The sequence below is a fragment of the Ascaphus truei genome, chromosome 4 (genome assembly GCF_040206685.1).
Source record: "Ascaphus truei isolate aAscTru1 chromosome 4, aAscTru1.hap1, whole genome shotgun sequence".
Taxonomy (NCBI): domain Eukaryota; kingdom Metazoa; phylum Chordata; class Amphibia; order Anura; family Ascaphidae; genus Ascaphus; species Ascaphus truei.
In genome coordinates, this window is record NC_134486.1 from 95,247,398 (window position 1) to 95,266,265 (window position 18,868).

Genomic DNA, 18,868 nt, shown 5'->3' on the forward strand with positions numbered 1-18,868 from the left:
TTTACCTTGTGTTAAATTAAAACGCCTAATTTAAAAGATCAATCTATGTGATGATTGATGTTATCCCCAAATACTCTTGCATGAGCTTCTCCTAGGACTTATCTGTCATGGATTGTTAATCAAACCTACGATGTGCATCATGTTATTGACTGCAAATAGATGTTCAGTTTTTTTAAATGACAAAACGTTTGTCTTGTATCTTCTATGATGTGACCGAAACACTGCTTCAGACACCACTAAAGCGGTGATCCTCACCTTTTTTACAATGGTTGATTTAAGAAAACAACTTTGACGTGTGTTACAGTATATTGCTTATTATTTTGTAATAATTGTAGTTGCCAGCTAAATGCAGGTTGGTAGGTCCGGTTCAACCAGTCCAGTTTTTATGGGTCCTATTTCTTAATAAAATGCTGCTGTAAGGGAGCACGAAGAGAAAGCAAAACACAATTAGCCTGTCCCACAAGAGTCCAATTACCAGCCCTGCAGTAGTAATGTTTCACACACATGCCTCACCAGAGAAGGAGAACCTATAATGATAAGTAATAGGCAGGAATGCTGCATCATTAAATCTGAAATTCAAGCAATTAGGAATGTTTTACAGCCTTTTATTTTTAATCGTAATGAAAGTTGCTATTAAACAGTTCTGTTGTCCGTTTAAGTAGTACAGGGAATTATCGCCAACTACAAAAAGTCAATATACTATACAAGAGATGCTTGTTGTTGTGCCGTGAGTACATAGGACATACTTATCAAGGGCTTTAGAAAACTATAGTTAACGTACACAAATGTTAGCCAATTAGGTCTGAACAGAAAATCTAAAAATGATTGCAATTTTCTTTTCTAGAGGTAATATGAATAATAAGGGCTTTGTAACTGGATGCTATTTGGATCCTTTCTGAATAAGAAACCCTAGCAAAAAAAAGTTGTGTAAATGTTTTTTGTTTTGTTTTTTTTTTTAACTCTTATTTTCTCTTAAAGTCCCAAGACATTTCAATTTGCATAATAATCAGGATTCATCATACTTGATGAGGTGGTTAGTCCGTGTCCCCTTGTCATGAGACAAATAGGCCTAGATTTCCTAAAGGCAGATAAGTGGAAACATTGGCATTCGCTGTATGGGACGCTAATATTCATTGCCCTATTCATTAAAGCCATAATACAAGCGTTAAAGCTGCGATAAGAGGCTCCTTACTGCAGCGGTGTCAGCATTATTTTTGACAGTAGCAAATGCAAATGAATGTATTCAAACAAGGAAATTAAGAGCTAATTATTTATTCCCATGCTTTTCTGTAAACTCTACCTAGAGATATTGGGCCAATATATAGGCCAATCTTGCTTATGTGCTGTATATAATGTCTACTATATACATAGGCAAAATAAGACTAGTTAACCTAAAATAGTTGAGTACAAAATACCTAATAACATAGAACATATTAATAGATTAACACCTTAGAAGCCGAAGTGGGCAGATAGTCAAAAGATTAATATTTACACATGGGTGTTATGCTTTTTGTGTTTTATATTGTATGTTAATCACTTTGGTGCCTGAAGGTGTTCCTTTGGAACGCATTGTTTACTTCAGGCATGAAAGGGGCTAAATAATTTTTTGGTAGGGTTTTGCGTAATCATATCACAACACTATTTTTTGGCATCATTTGCGCTGATAATGCAGATTTTGTATTTAATGCTTATTTGACTTGGTATAATTTATGAATGTGATTCTTGGTGAATACAGCAGTGATTTGTAAAAATTATCTTTATATATATATATTTAAAAAATAAATTTAACGTTCCATTTTAATGCAGCAATATCAACCTTTAGTGACTCTACCCCATAATATCAGTAATGGTCAGATTCATGTAACATTGATGCAGTGATCGGACCCGATCCTGGATTAACTGCCACTGCCGGCTCTGTTTATAATATTGTTACATTAATTTTTCCACGGACTGGGGGGGGGGGGGTGGTTTCGGGATGATTCAAGCGCATTAAATTTATTGTGCACTTTATTTCTATTATTATTACATTGTAATATACAGCTCAACCCCCTTATAACGCTGTGCTTGGGGTCCAAAGAATCACATCGCGTTATAAGCGGATCGCATTAGAAATAATGTACAATTGTATGCAATGCACAATAAAGTATTTACGATACCAATAATCATGTTGTAAAGTATTCATAAATACGAAAATTGGGAGCCACACTTGCATCGCGTTGTAACGGATCGCGTTATAACGGGGTTGAGCTGTATAATGAAATAATGATAAAACTCACCATAATGCAGAATCAGTGGGAGCCCTGAGCTTGTTTTCCTGCAACTATACAGTCCCATCAGTGCGGGAAAGAGGCGCGGACTAAAATAAGTGTCGGATTCTGACTTCTCATAAGGAGCACACAACCTAGATCCCTCGCATGCGCAGTTTACAGTAAGGTTCGCGCTCCTATGAGAATCTAATGCTGGCGCTGATCTGACAGGAGGCGGAGCTCAGGCGTAAATGCGAGCGACGGGGAGTGGCTGTAAATACAAATGAAGCTTCGCTCGCTCGCCCATCGCTCACCTCCTGCTGTGCGGCCCGGTTCCTAACAGGCCACGGACCAGTACCGGTCCGTGGTCGGGGGGCTGGGGACCCCTGCTCTAGTTGACAAAAAAAACTGTTTTAATTTTGGATTATTTATTTATGTCTGTAAATTTTGCAATAATCTTAAAACACTTAAATTACACAGCTTTAGTCAGATTCATATACCACCTGGTAAAGAATATGCTATTATGTACAATATGGTCTCTAAGTCATTCTTCTGATGATTCATTTCCACGCCTCTAAAGAACCCCAACCCTTCTACAGTCTTACACATCATTCAGCGTTGAAAATGCAGTTATTCAAGGACTTCTGTTTTATACTTTTGGGCCTCGTGAGACCAGGAGGATAAAGGAATGAACTCAGAGTAGCTTGCATGCTGTGTATATCTCTAAGTTAGGCTGGGCTGTGCAAGCTTCTGGATGCAACCGGCTTTTGAAAGGCACTTTTGATTCGCTTATTTTACGTTCACAATCGTAATCTGCGTCGCCCCAAAGGCAGACGTCTGAAAGGGTTCCCCAGGAGCTACTCCCCCCTGCACAGAACAAGCATGTTAAGGATTAACATAGGGTATTGCTTGCTATGTGTTTTTCATCAGCCCCACTCTCTGCAATGCTTCCTGGTAAAATATTTTATAAATAAAATAAACTTATGCGTACCGTTCAAATACGTATGATGTCAGCCTAGTACCCATATATGCATTTTATTATGCTGTGTGTAGCGGAGGGGTTTTGAAAGAATCTTTTGGTCTGAAAGTGAGAGAGAACCTGCCGTTCCGAAGATACTTAACATGAAGAGGTCTTCCTTGGTAAACTTCATGTTCAGCAATTTTTTTTGTGAACATGCACGGCCTCATTCACTAAACCAGGGGTGTGCAAACTTGAGGGCGTGAGATTTTTCGGGGAAGGGGGCGGTTGCAGAGGCCCCGCGCTCTTCCCCAAGGCATTTAAATTAAATGCGGGGGGATCGCGTGACCTCTGTAACTGTCCTTACCTTGTCTTCGGCGACGCGGCATCAAATGACGCCGTAGACAAGGTAAGTGAGGGAGGGCGCAGGCAGGGGTGGCGCAGTAGGGAGATTGCGCACCCATGCACTAAACCATGTGCAAACACACTATACTTAAATGGCACATTATATTTAATATTACATAACTTGGTATGTTTTGATTTTCTATGTACTTACTAATTGTCCGTTTAAAATGTTATGTTTAGTAGGTGGAAATGGGGTCTGAAAATTTTTAACTTTCCTCCACTGGTTCTTAAAATGTGCACTCATTCACCATGGACCCCCTGCCCCGAAGGAAAAAAAGGATTGTGTTGTAGGCAGAATTGCCCCACAATGCCTTGCTTAGGCCTGTGCTGCCCCACAATGCCTTGCTTAGGCTTGTGCTGCCCCACAATGCCTTGCTTAGGCCTGTGCTGCCCCACAATGCCTTGCTTAGGCCTATTCATTTGGTATCTATCCCCAAGTTCTGTGTTACTGTAAAGATTTTTGTATGTGGGGAAATATCATAATGAGCTTATATTCATTGTCGTGAATGATTTTATTTTGACGAGCTTTCCCTTTCCCCCCTCCTAGTGGCAAAGAAAGATATTCTACAAATCATGAATAAGGCTATTGCAAAACCAAGAGCAAACAGAAAAGAGAACGGTCCAGTTGTAGGTAAAAGAAGTATTATATCTGTATTTTAACGCATCTGAATGTGATCCTGTAGATACAGAATGTTGAGATAAATTGGTGAAACACGTATATCAAAGTGTCATCAGTGGGGTATATTCCGGACTGATGCAGGCTTAGAAGGCCTGGCCACAATGCTGTAAGAAAGCTAGTACAGAATAAATAGGAGACGCCACATAAATAATTTGTGTGCGTTAAGAATTTTTATATCTTAAAGCAGGAATGCAGGTTTTATTTTTTTTTATTACAGGATTGAAGATGGGGATCTTTGGAGCTGAACTGTTAATTTCAGCGCTGTGGACCCCCCTGCTTCCAGGGACACTTGCCTCTGTAGGGGTGCCGGTATCGCTGCAGACAGGGAACTGTGTGCCTAACATAATGGTGGTGTTTAAATGTCACACAGGCCAATAGGAAGCCGTGACGTCATCTGTTACGGCTACCTATTGGCCCGCATGACCAGGACCTTTAAACTTGCCGGAGATACTGGCACCCCCTACGGAGGCAAGTGTTTTGGGAAGCAAGGGGTCTCCGGAGCTGAAATCAAAGCGGTTCAGCTCTGGTGACCACTTGCTTCAATTATGTAATAAAGAAATTAAAAAAAGAAACCGGGATTGCTTCTTTAATATAAACTTTTAACAATTGTTTTCTGGTAGTAATAGCATTGTTTAGCTAATCCAGTGTTGCGCAAAGTGGGGGGCGCGCCCCCCAAGAAGGGCGGGAGAATTTCCAGGGGGGGCGTGGCGGCTACAGAGGTCCCACGCTCTCCCCCAAGGCACTTAAATTAAGTGCCGGGGGACCGCGTGAGGCCTTTGCAGCTTCTCCTAACTAATCTTCAGTGACACGTCGCCGTGGTGGGGTGACGTTATGTTGCCATGGTAACGTGACGTCACATGACCACGTGATGTCATTTGACGCCGTAGCCGAGGAGGAGAGGGGGCGCGAAGCAGGAGGTAAAGAGGCGGGGGGGGGGGCAAGTTAAAAACGTTGCGCACCCCTGAGCTAATCTATATTCAGAATATACTGCTCCAATTTGTTTTAAAAAGTGGCACATTTCAACCAATAAACTGTTTCAATCCCACTGTGATCACAATCCGAAAACTGTTATTACAACAGGTGGACAAACAAAATCCATTATATAATTATAACATGGACAAAATGTAAATTTGCTTTTGAGCAAACTAAGAAAACCTTGTTATAGGAAAGATATTGCATGTGGCATAAGAGCCAATATTATTTAGTTTAGAACGTATCAAATCTGTGTCTTTTTGCTCACCTTTTGCCTAAACTCAACCCCTCCTTGGGGGTTATTCATTAAACAATATGCAGATCAGTGCACTTTTGCATAGAAGCGCTTAAATGAGCATTTTAGTGAGAGTTCCCTGATCGGCACTATCACAGTTTAATGAGTGAGGCCGAGTCCAGGGTACCCGTGCTGGGGCGCGCTGACGCTAGTCAGTGAGCCCCTGCAGCCGCAATGAACGGCTTTAGCAGGCGCACGCGTGCGGAGGCGTAGATCTTACCAAATTTCTAGTTTGAGCGCTCACAGGAGCGCAGGGCCGCTCACGTGAGCGGTTCGCCCAATGAGGGCGAACCAGCTCCGTGACGTCACTGGCCCGCCCCCCGACGGCGCGCGAACTAAGGCCAGGGAAAGCACCCGCCATGGACTCAGCCTGACTCCCAATGACTTCACATGCAAAATTACAAAAACTAACGTTTAGCAGTTGGTTGCAGACATATACTATAAAAACCATTGTAAACCTGTGTTGTGCTTTGACCTTGCCTTTTAAAGTGGCATACAGATGTACCCAGAATTGATGTTTGCTATGCTGGGGAAACCCACGGACTCCTGACTGCCGCATCCACCGACTGCATGAAATCTCTCCAACGTGGGTCCTATTTGGAACAACGGACCTCCCGCAGGGCTAATTCAATAAAGTGTGATGTGCAGATGTACGGAAAGCCCTATTCAAGTCAATAGGACTGTCCGTGCAGTAGTGCCGAATCGGCACCATCACGTTTGTTTGAGTAAGCCCCATAGAATTTGGCGATCGAACCATTATGGCTCAGCTAGTCTGGCCATGTCCTCTTCTTTGCAAAACCTCATACCCCATTTGATTCTTGGTTCAATTTTATATTTAAATTCACCTTCTGTCTATCATAGGCATTTGTTTATTCCATTACTGTACTGGCCTCAATCGCCTTTTGGAGGCTATTCCACAAATCTGACAGCTTTTCCATGAAGAAGTACTCCTCGCAGTAGGAAATGTCAAATGTTTCTAAAATGCATGGCTATACTGGGCTGATACTATTCATATATTGTCAGCTGGTTGCACCACTGTAGTTGCTATGCAAAAAGGTTAAACCTACTTGTTCTTTTACAGTGGAGGGTGTTTTATCAGTGCATCTACTGTATATCCCTTAGCCATATCGCATAACAATTCAACCACTGATTGGTTTAAACAACTGTTCTAACAGTATAACTAATTATAATTTAAAAAATACAACCTACTAGTTTCTGTGTCAGGACACTATCTTCTGACTATTTTCTAATCAACAAGCTGAACAGATGTGTTTCCAAGTAACAAATTGATCTTTCTGTTCGTTAAGTCTTATTGGTCTGCCTCAGACCATTCAGTGTCTTGCCTCTCTGATATCATCTTGTTATTTATATGGTGTATTTACTGTGGTATTTTAAAGGGACATGTCATCCAAAGACATCTTTTTGTTTTTCTGGATGGAACCAGAGTGAAGGAATGCCAAGCATAGGAATGGGCTTCATTCCCGGTTTACAGGAAATATTAGAAGTCCTGTAAAATGAATTGCATATCAATACATTGGTAATTATGTATTCATTACTTTTAGAAACCGTTCAGGTGCCTTTATCCAAAAGAATGCGATTTGTTGGCCCCGGGGGTTATAATTTAAAGAAGCTACAGGCTGAAACAGGTGAGTGTTCAAATCTACCCTAGATGTTTGGAGGTTTTTTTTTTTTTTGTTTTTTTTCCCCCCTGGTTATTAAATGTAATTACTAGGACTCGGAAATACATTACTGCATCATAAATAAGTGTCACATATTCCTTTTCCTTAAAACATTAACAGGAGCATTGTAGTTTTACAGTGCGGACTGGACATATTTTACCTTAAATGGCAGATCGTAGATGTTAAAATGTCGGTGGGTTTCTGATGGGGCTTTCTTAGTAGAAAAAAAAAATTCTGTAGAAGGCTAGAGAATTAGACAAATAAACACATACAGTATATTAGAAAGATTTGGGACTTTTTTCTCATGAAGGAAGCAAATTGAAATCAAGTATTTTTATGAGAAATGTGATGTTTCAGACGAGAAACAAACTTCTGAGCTGTTTTTTCCTCTAATTAGTTTTCTGCGTGGGAGGAATGATTCAGTGCATATTTGTATGGTGAACAGCCGCTTGTTTATGCTTGTTTACAGTATAAAGTGATTTTAAAAAGATAAAGTAACAGTAGTATATTTACCATCTTTAAACAAAACCGAACCATGGCAATCCTATTTAGACTTTGACTGCAAGAATTCAAAACGCACATCAAACCATGAAAATGGGCAAACTTGGTGTTTAACACAAATAAGCACATTTAACTATAGGATAAACAATGACTTTTTGACATTGCATTGATACATGTGCATCACTTTAGCTTCGTTCTCTGTGCTCTTCCCATTTCTTTTTCCATTAACGGTGCCGTCTCCCGAACATAAAGATTACCAAGTTCAGTCCTAAAAAAAGCAGCCTGTCGGCTAGATTTTCAAAGCGGCGTATACCTAAAAAAATTGTAATAAGAGCTATGTTAATATAAGAAATCATGAAGATATGGACTGTTGGTTGCTTCTAATGATTGAACTTGGAATTTCCTGCCCTATCCATTTCTTCTGAGGGATCGCCATGTTCCTGTCTAGTTAAAGGTAGAGTGTTGCTACAGTAAGAGCTTGCAAGAAGTACTTTCCACTGAGTTCCTTCCTCATACCTCATCACAGTTCTGCGATAGGAGAAAAGTACTGAGGCGGCAGAATATCATCTCTGGCGATGGGGGAGTAAGATGAAAATTGCTTCCTGTTTTCTCACCCACACCTTTCCTGTGTGGGGCATTGTAGTTGTATTATATTGGTTATCAGATCTGTCTAGCTGCTAGGCCATATTGTTTTAGTTTCGTATGTCTATCTTGTTGATGTTGTTGAACACTGATTAATACTTTATTAGCAACATCTATATCAATGGTTCTCAAACATCTCCTCAGGGCCCTGACCCAGACCAAGTGATTTATCATTTTGACGTATAAATCAAACAGAAACAAATGGAAAGTTAAAAGATGTGGCCTTTGGCACCTAATACTAGCTAAGAATACACCGTACACGCTGCCAGGACCACTTTTTTTCAGGAATACATTATTCCACATTATTCCACATTACTACAATTGCCAAGACACATCTCAAGAGGAGTTTACATAAAGCAAGTAGTGGTCCGAAAAGCATGTGGAAACTGCCAGACTATTCTAAATGCAAGCAAGATAAATGCAAAGATACTGGAACAAGATTGAATCAGTCAGAGGCGATAAAAGATGTCTAACCCATTACACTTTTTAGATGATCCCCATATTTCTGTCAGAGAGGAACAATAAAAGCTGGCGGTTTTACATTCATTAGAAGCATTATCTTCAGCAAATCCATTTGAACTTTCACCAAAGGGATTGTGGCCAGGCTACATCGACAGACCAGGTTTGGCTTTCCATACATTTAGATAATACTGAAGACGAGCAGAACCCCTATATAGCACTCTCTTCCTGTGTGAGATGGTGAATGAGTTAAAACATATTTATTCAAAAAACTTTGTTAAAACAATGGGGTTTAAAACATTTATTAAATAGTACCAAGTGTTTTGTAAACTCTTGGGGTAGGTTACTCCAGAGGAGTGTCAATTGGATATTGAAGTCCAGTGTTGGTGAACTCACTGGCCCTAGTAACCCTCGTATAGAGCGATTAGCTAGAGGTTGGTGTTGTATAGGAACGATAGTAATGACCATATATGTAATGCCACAGTAATGGAGTACTAATTGGTGCCCCGACACACAGAACCTATTACTGTGCTGCTAGATGCTGCAGCCAGTTATACAGATATGATTGTATTGTGTACAATTCTAGGTAGTTGTGCACCAAATGATGTTCACTGACGCCAATTAGGATTAGTTGTGCGTGAGTGCAAGGATTGAACGGTAATATTATAACGTGTGAACCTGGGATCGAAGTAAACAGATCTGAAGTTAACACTAGTACTCAGGAGGTTAATTACTGATAAGAGTGAGGGCACTGCTGAAACTCCTGTATGATCAGATAAGGAGTAACTGCTAAGTACTGCACCTTGTAGGACCAGTATGCAGGTTAATAATATAAAACCTTTCCCTAATTGGTGTAGTACTACTCCATATATGGTAAGGAACTGGCACTCCAGATGTTAATTACTGGATTGGATACTGTTTGCTTGCAAAGTAGAATCCTTTAACTCAATGTAGTGGTAGGATAATAACAGGATAGTAATCCCTTAATATAGATAGTAGTGAGCCAGATATATATTAAATCATTCCCTTATAGTGGCTCACAAGACCGTCAGGTCTGTTTAGAGCACGTAGCTGTGCAGCAGCCGAGCTACGCTGACTTTCCCTAGTTGCATAGAGTCAGCGTCTGTGAGCGAGGGCTCTGCGCGTGCACGTGACTGCGTGGTGCCGACGCGCACGTTTCGCGAGTATGCTTCTTCACGGCCAGTATTCGGGGGGTGTCCCATGTGTCAAGAAGATATTTATAGCGCTTGGATTGAACTCATGTAACCCCAATAGTGGTTAGCGCATGCGCACTGTGAGGCTGGTCTGTGTTGGTAGTCGTAGCCAGCACTGTGTCAGTCTGTGCTGTCAGAGACTTATGAGAGCTGTGGCATGCTGCTATAATCGTGATCGCTAGTTGCTGTAGGATGTTTGAACTAGTTGTAGTAATGTATTAGTGAATAGTGTCTCTCACTAGTATGCCACTATGTTTGAGAATGAATAAAATAAATAAACTAATTTGTTGTCTGATTATTGTGTCCTTGGTGTCTAATGCATTTAATAGTTTTTAGTCTTTTGTAATTCTGCCAACATTTCTATTACAACAGACTAAACTATTAAATGCATTAGACACCAAGGACACAATCAGACAACAAATTAGTTTATTTATTTTATTCATTCTCAAACATAGTGGCATACTAGTGAGAGCCACTATTCACTAATACATTACTACAACTAGTTCAAACATCCTACAGCAACTAGCGATCACGATTATAGCAGCATGCCACAGCTCTCATAAGTCTCTGACAGCACAGACTGACACAGTGCTGGCTACGACTACCAATACAGACCAGCCTCACAGTGCGCATGCGCTAACCACTATTGGGGTTACATTAGTTCAATCCAAGCGCTATAAATATCTTCTTGACACATGGGACACCCCCCGAATACTGGCCTTGAAGAAGCATACTCGCGAAACGCGCGCGTCGGCACCACGCAGTCACGTGCACGCGCAGAGCCCTCGCTCACAGACGCTGACTCTATGCAACTAGGGAAAGTCAGCGTAGCTCGGCTGCTGCACAGCTACGTGCTCTAAACAGACCTGACGGTCTTGTGAGCCACTATAAGGGAATGATTTAATATATATCTGGCTCACTACTATCTATATTAAGGGATTACTATCCTGTTATTATCCTACCACTACATTGAGTTAAAGGATTCTACTTTGCAAGCAAACAGTATCCAATCCAGTAATTAACATCTGGAGTGCCAGTTCCTTACCATATATGGAGTAGTACTACACCAATTAGGGAAAGGTTTTATATTATTAACCTGCATACTGGTCCTACAAGGTGCAGTACTTAGCAGTTACTCCTTATCTGATCATACAGGAGTTTCAGCAGTGCCCTCACTCTTATCAGTAATTAACCTCCTGAGTACTAGTGTTAACTTCAGATCTGTTTACTTCGATCCCAGGTTCACACGTTATAATATTACCGTTCAATCCTTGCACTCACGCACAACTAATCCTAATTGGCGTCAGTGAACATCATTTGGTGCACAACTACCTAGAATTGTACACAATACAATCATATCTGTATAACTGGCTGCAGCATCTAGCAGCACAGTAATAGGTTCTGTGTGTCGGGGCACCAATTAGTACTCCATTACTGTGGCATTACATATATGGTCATTACTATCGTTCCTATACAACACCAACCTCTAGCTAATCGCTCTATACGAGGGTTACTAGGGCCAGTGAGTTCACCAACACTGGACTTCAATATCCAATTGACACTCCTCTGGAGTAACCTACCCCAAGAGTTTATAGAACACTTGGTACTATTTAATAAATGTTTTAAACCCCATTGTTTTAACGAAGTTTTTTTGAATAAATATGTTTTAACTCATTCACCATCTCACACAGGAAGAGAGTGCTATATAGGGGTTCTGTTCATCTTCAGTATTACCACTATTTTGCCCCTCAAAGCACCATTCCCTTCACCACAAGCTGTAGCGGGGGTATCTAACAAGTGTAAGACTTTCCATACATTTGTTGGTCAAGATAGGAGAACATCATGTACAAATTATAACAAGAATCATTGAGAGTGCGATGCAAAGGGGGAAGAAGTTTGACTTTAATATGGTTCTAAAATTATTTTATGATTTAAAAAAAAAGTATGCACGTTAGTCATTGAATCAACAGACGGGATAAAGGACATCTCTGGTTCTAGCATCCTCCCTTTGGATATAACCTGAACAAATCTTAAATTGACCGTTTACGACATTCATTTCTGTATGCATCTTTTTTCTGTTTTTAGGTGTGACTGTAAGCCAGATAGACGAAGAGACATTTTCTCTTTTTGCTCCAACACCAAGTGCAATGGATGAAGCAAGAGAATTTATTACAGAAGTCTGCAAAGATGATGTAAGAAAAATGCCCTCTTTGTTCCCCGTTTAGCAGTCATCATGTAAGCAGATCGTTCTAAATCTTGGCGTTTTTATGTTTTGCAGCAGGAGCATCAGCTGGAGTTTGGAGCAGTTTACACAGCCACTCTAACTGAAATCCGGTAATGCACTTAGAGTGAATGTCCGTAAAGGATACTTTGTAGATTGTGTGTGTGTGTGTGTGTGTGTGTGTGTGTGTGTGTGTGGTGTGTTAAAATATATATTTATTTCCCAAGAAGCATTGTTTTTGTGTAGCTCTTCACTCTCCTTTAATCATTAAGTTGTATACCTGAGATCTGCTAATCGTTGGGAGCCAGGTATTCTATAGCTCTCAGTAAGCATATTGTCAGGACATCCTCCTACTTTTCCTAAAAATGTGTACGTTTATTTCACTTGTTTTGCCTTGCTTGATTAAAAAATAAGATGACTGAGACTAGCTGTATGGAAACAAAATATACACTGCTCTGGGTGCGAAGTAAAATAAAACCCACTTTTTTTGTTGTGCTAATAGAAACCCATTTCTTCATTGCAGGGATATTGGTGTGATGGTGAAACTTTATCCGAATATGACCCCAGTGCTGCTTCATAATTCACAGCTTGATCACAGAAGGGTAATTTGAATATGCCATATTGTTGAAGCCTTCAGCGCTTTTATGGACGTGAAAAGGGAATACTGTTTTTAAAAGGATTTACAGGCTCTCTTTGTCAAGCTCCAAAAACGGCTCATTATTTATTTATAAAAATGTTTTACCAGGAAGTAATACATTGAGAGTTACCTCTCGTTTTTAAGTATGTCCTGAGCACAGAGTTATGGTTAGAAGTACATAGTTACATTAAGTGAGCAGGGTTATACATTATATACAGTACAAGACATTGCATGCACAGTAAGAAATATATGTTATAGGCGTATTTAACAGTTACAGACCAGATTAGCAAAAGCAAACAAATGTCCTGGCTGGGACCAGCCTGTAGAGAATGAAAAATAGGTCAGGAATAACTGTGCATAGCATAAAAGTCCTATTCAAATGCCACTGATTACATTTTGGAGCTGCTCCTTACTGTATATCTGAAATTGTAGCCTTATATTATCCTGTTTGGCTGCCCCTTCCAGAAGTTTGGTAGCTTTGCCATTAGCATTACATTCAAGTGTTTAAAAAAAAGAAATGTCTCTTATTGTGCCCAGCTTGTATCAGTGTGCAATTAGGGAGTGATACCAAGGCGTGATAGGAAGCGTTATGGAGAAGTTACCTAAAATACAAGTGATAATGGGGTGTTCTATATTGGTGTCTCTCGCTGTAAGTGTCTCACATTTGACTCCATATTGAATAGTATTTAGCTTTTTATTATGCTGTTTCTAACACATACAATATGTCTGTGCTTGGACTTTATTCCAAAACAAGAGGCAAAAATTGTCACCACGTACTGTACTTGTTATATATGTTTAATATGTGTTCAGTGTTAAATAATAATTCACTATAGCTCTGCTAGTGTAAACATAACTACATACAGAACTGCAAAGCTTCATACGAGTAACTGCCTCAGACTTTGGAGTTCCATGAGGATATACTGTACAGTACAGTATACTGTACTGGGACAGAACAAATGTTTCATCAAGCCCAGTATATGGTCATAATGGTATTAGAAGCTTTTGGGGTCAGTACTGACCAGGGCAATATTGACAGCACACACTTCTAATAGTCTATTACATCCGGCGTATGGAACACAGACTTTAATAAGCTGTCATAAACTAGACTAGCCCTACAAATAACAAATCTCTACTCAATGCTGCATGCCCTCATCACCTGCACTTTTAATGCTACCTAAAGCACATTGCTTTCTTGAAAATACCAATCGGTTCAAGACACTTGTTGTAAAGGTCCGATACATACAAGTATTTTCTATCATTTTTTTTAAAAGTTGATTTGTAAACCTGATACGCCTAGACATGATAGGGGGTCCGATTTCCTCTCGCTGCTCCCTTTTTGTGCGACATCGCTATGTGCTGGACAAGTGTTTGCACAAGCAAAGTACCCCTTCTCTCCTTCTTTCCTTCTGTTTATTGACCCTCCCACCAGGGACGACAGGCAAGGCTAGAGGTTGAGTAAATGCTTGATTAACAGCACTCCCCTATCCAGAGGTCTCAATGGAAAAAAGACTAATTTCGAAAGAGACCAAAACAGACAAATGTTTGCTTTAACTATGACATTTGTTTAAGGAAGAAAATGCCATCAATTTTCAAAAAATGTCTTTCTGTAATCTAATGGGGATTGTACCTTTATTAATACGGGAAATGTAATTATTTTGTTACTGGTATGCATGAGGGCAACATGGGTGGATAAGATAATGTGGCATATTAAGTGGAGCTAAAAGTCTGTGGAAATACTCCTTGTACAGTTCAGACTTTTTTTTATAATGGGGTACATTTTAAGTCATTAACTATTTATTTATTTTAGTTTTACTTGTAATGCTGACTATTAATGTAATTCTTTCTGCAAAACTTCACTTCTTTCTTTTCTTTAAAATGTTTCTAATTTTTCTTTTCATTCAGATAAAGCATCCAAGTGCGCTGGGTCTCGAAATTGGTCAACAAATCCAGGTACACTATAATCAGATCATATACTACTAATAAAAATATTTTAGGCCTTGAATTTTCTGTCTGGACTCCTCTCCATAAAGTGCATTCTGCCTTTGCTAGGTAGGCAGCTGATCATAGCATTGTGAGGTCATCGATGAAATAAAAATGCTCAGTGTGTTAGTTGGCTATAAATGCTGGAGCCTGTCCGGAGGAGATATTAATCTTTGGATAGCATGGAGAAGTGGAGGGTGTCGTTTTACCAGGATGCACTTGGTCACCTCAATAACATCCTGAAGACCAATGGAGGTAGAGAGATGAGTGCAGCTTATTATTATAAAAAAAAGCAGATTACTTTTAGTGCTCAGAGTAAGAGCCGTCTTTTAGGCCTCGGATATAGTCCGGGCGAAAGAGCTCATGACGTGACGCGCGCATGTACTAGAAGCGATCCGTGGCCTGTAGAGTGTGCGACGGGAGGCGTGCCCGTGACATCACGTGAGCGGTTCGTCCTCATTGGCTGAACCGCGCACGTGACCCAGCTGTCACGCAGAAAAATTAAAAAATTGATGCGCAAAGTATCGGTTGCACTCGTGCACATGCTGTGCGCATTGCCTTCCGGCATTTTGTGTTTGGCGCTTGCACCGTCGCGCTTACTAAAGTCTGCAGGCTTATTTTCCATTGCAGAGCAACGAGTTCACCAATATATAGCTAGAGAGATCTATATAGTTAGAGATGTCTGCAACTCATTATGATGTCACATGCAAGATATATAGCCTACCAGGTACAACACCCAGTAGCTGACGACACCCAGACAAATATCCTGGTGTGTGGGTATGTATTATGTATGTGTGTATATGTATATAATATGTTTATGCAGCTATCATCGTGCTAAGGATGTCTGCAACAACCGGAATGCCTACGCATTCAAGGAGATGAGACAGCAAAGAGGGGAGGAGGAGACAGATGAATAACTAGGAGAGGGGAATGGAGTGCAGTGTGCATATAGGGCAGGAGGGAGTGCAAAGAGGGGGAGAGGAAACAGACAACAAGGAGAGGAGGAGACAGATGAGATGAGTAGGAGAGTGTAGTGTGCACAGAGGAGCAGACACCGTAAGGCAGGGAGTGCAAATAGAGAAAGGAGGAGCAGGGCATGATGGAGGAGAGAGTAAGGTGAGTAAGAGGCCGCAATGCATTACAGTGAAGGTTCAAAACAAAGCGTAATGTTTAATAACCGTAAGGGTCTGCTAGATCGGCGTATGTTACGTCGGTTACAGCTAGTATATTATAAAATGATTTTGTCCACCCCTCTGAGATATAGACAGTCGGAAAGCTATAAAGTTTAGACAGAAAGCAGATGAAGTGTCCGTTGACATGTAAGGATAAAGCAAGAATGCTGGAGGAGAGCTGTAATTAATTAATGACATAAGTAGGGTGACCAGATGTCCCGGTTTAGCCGGGACAGTCCCCTTTTTGTTGTCTGTCCCAGTGTCCCAAAATATTGACAAATGTCCTGGTTTTGCCCTTGCCGGCTGCGCATGCGCGATCGGCCCTAATCATAAGGTATATTACATGAAAGAGGTCGGGGAAGATGGAGAAAGGGGAGAAGAGGTGGGGACAAAACCTGTATATAACATACACCATCTGACGCACATTTTAATTTCATTGCTTTTGAAGGTCGTTGGCGATCAGAAAAGCTCCCATTTTTAAAACCTGAGTGCATTTGTAATTTTCTTCTGTCCTATGTAAAATTGGTTTTATATATTGACTCTGGAGACGCATGAACTTGCTATTCTTCTCTGTGTCTGTTTTACGATGATAAAATCACTTATAGCTTTATATATAGGCCCCCAAAATCTTCATACCATTATTGATCAGGTATTTGATTCCATGGAAGTTTATATTCCGATGCATGTTTGGTGTATTAAATACTAACTGTATAATCAGCAGTTTATCCTTCCATAAATCTTAGACATTGCGTATAATTTTTCTCCTCGTATGCTACTCCTTTTTAGATTTCAAAGTTTGAGCTTGTTTTCAAATTACTAACCAAAGTAGTCTTTCACTGCAGGAATAATGAGTACCTACACACGTGAATTAAGCATGTTGGGATTATAAAAGTTGCAAGCTAAATGCCTTTACCTGACTGGTTTTGCACTGAATTTTCATAATTGTTCAGTATAGCTAATTTAAAAAAAATATTTTTCTGTGCAGGTGAAATATTTTGGCCGTGACCCAACAGATGGCCGAATGAGGCTCTCTAGAAAAGTTCTTCAATCACCTGCAGCTACAGTCATTAAAACCTTAAATGACAGAAACAGTATTGCCATAGGAGGCACAGACTCTCAGACATCTACTTTACCTTAACATAAAGCATTCTCATCTTCCATTATAATCAATGAGCAACACTTTCAAACAAGATCTTATTGTGTGTTTGTACATGCTGTAGATATCTATTTTAATTATTTGGATAAAATGTGTATTTGATACAACTGGTTTATTCTTGAGTTTCTTTCTCCTGTTTTGTTTGGTTAAGTGCTGCTTATGTGTACGAGGTTTCGACAATACATTTCTGCTTTTTTTGTATGCTCAAAGTATGAGTAATTTAATCAGATGCTGCTTAATCCAAAGCAGTGATTACTTCTCTTGTCCATCAGGAATATGATCAACTAGTTGGTGGATTTTATGCTATTTTTGTACCTACAACGTTCTTTAGCAGGAAAAGAAAACTTTACCTATGTGTAAGTATATGTCCAATATGTCCATAATGTTCCTTCTTTGGATACTTGGGATACTGAAGTCAGCTGTTGTAGTAGTCTCATTCAGCATTGTTTCTACACACCCCGTAGATCAGTGTTTTCCCAAATCTCTCCCGGTGACCCGCGACCACACCAGGTTTCTGAGACAACCACCTAACATTCTATTAGTATGCAAAAAAAGTGCCTTCACCTGGAAGCAAGTGCATTGTTTATTCCCAAAACCTGGTGCGGTCACGAGGAGAGGTTTGAACAACACTGCCCTATACAGTATGATAATATAGGCTTATGCATTCAAGAAATGTTATTGACCACCTGAAAGTTAATGTTTGCAGACAGTCGGTAGCGGTATTTGTGCAATTTCCAAAATACTGCAACAATGGTCCAGAATTCAAATGCTCAAAGATGAAGGCTCCGTTGCCACGTGTCCTTGTCCGTGTATATATATATTCATATGTGCTGCTCTCATGTAGTTTTGAATAGACTATTACCGTGTATTGAAGGGGTTTGATACATCACCAAATACATTTTCTTCGCATTCTTCAATTTGAAATATATTTTTCTGAATAGTACGAATGTCTTCACACACCTCTATTTTGTCCCAAGCAAAATATTCTGCAAATACACATTTTGAAGTTTTCTATTCTTGGTGGATCTGAGGTTAGTGCACCTTTGTATATCTGTATTTATCAGGGAAGAATCCATTGCAATAGTAGTGCAGCAGGAGGAAGCCACAATCTCCTATATTAACAAACAATTGGTTAACTGAGGAAGAAGTTCATAGACGGCTTGATAAAAATTAAAGTAAATAAGGCGCCTGGCCCTGATGACATAAATCCAATCGGTCTCAAGGAGTTCATTTCAGTAATGGCCAAACCATTACCTTTAATATTCAAGGACTCCATTTTCACAGGCTCAGTACCACAAGTTTGGTGTAAAGCAGATGTTGTGCCTATATATAAAAAGGAGCTAAATCACAACTGGGGAATTAATGACCTGTAAGCCTAACATCAATAGTGGAGAAGTTACTTGAAGGTTTTGTACGGGATAATATTTAAGAATACCTATATAAATAAAGACAGACAGACATACATACTGTACACACGCCTTAGAAAAGACATTATGGAACTAGAAAAAAGTGCAGAAAAGAGCCACCCAATTGATAAATGGGATAATCTGACATATTAGGAGAGGCTAGCTAAATTAGATTTGTTTACATTAAAAAAGGTGTTGAAGAGGGGATATGATAGCTATATACAAATGTATTTGGAGAAATACAAG

General features: G+C 40.0%; 1 protein-coding gene across 2 annotated transcripts in view; it reads left to right on the forward strand.

The window, feature by feature from the left end:
- Positions 1-17,323, forward strand: part of PNPT1 (polyribonucleotide nucleotidyltransferase 1) — a 54,961-nt gene extending 37,638 nt beyond the window's left edge. For both annotated transcript variants that reach the window (XM_075596220.1, XM_075596219.1), the window contains exons 22-28: positions 4,157-4,240; positions 7,118-7,201; positions 12,136-12,242; positions 12,329-12,384; positions 12,795-12,873; positions 14,811-14,858; positions 17,046-17,323. In XM_075596220.1, the coding sequence (XP_075452335.1) occupies positions 4,157-4,240; positions 7,118-7,201; positions 12,136-12,242; positions 12,329-12,384; positions 12,795-12,873; positions 14,811-14,858; positions 17,046-17,198 (611 nt within the window). In that variant the 3' untranslated portion in view covers positions 17,199-17,323. The remainder of the gene's footprint in view (positions 1-4,156; positions 4,241-7,117; positions 7,202-12,135; positions 12,243-12,328; positions 12,385-12,794; positions 12,874-14,810; positions 14,859-17,045) is intronic.
- The last annotated feature ends 1,545 nt before the right edge of the window (positions 17,324-18,868 follow it).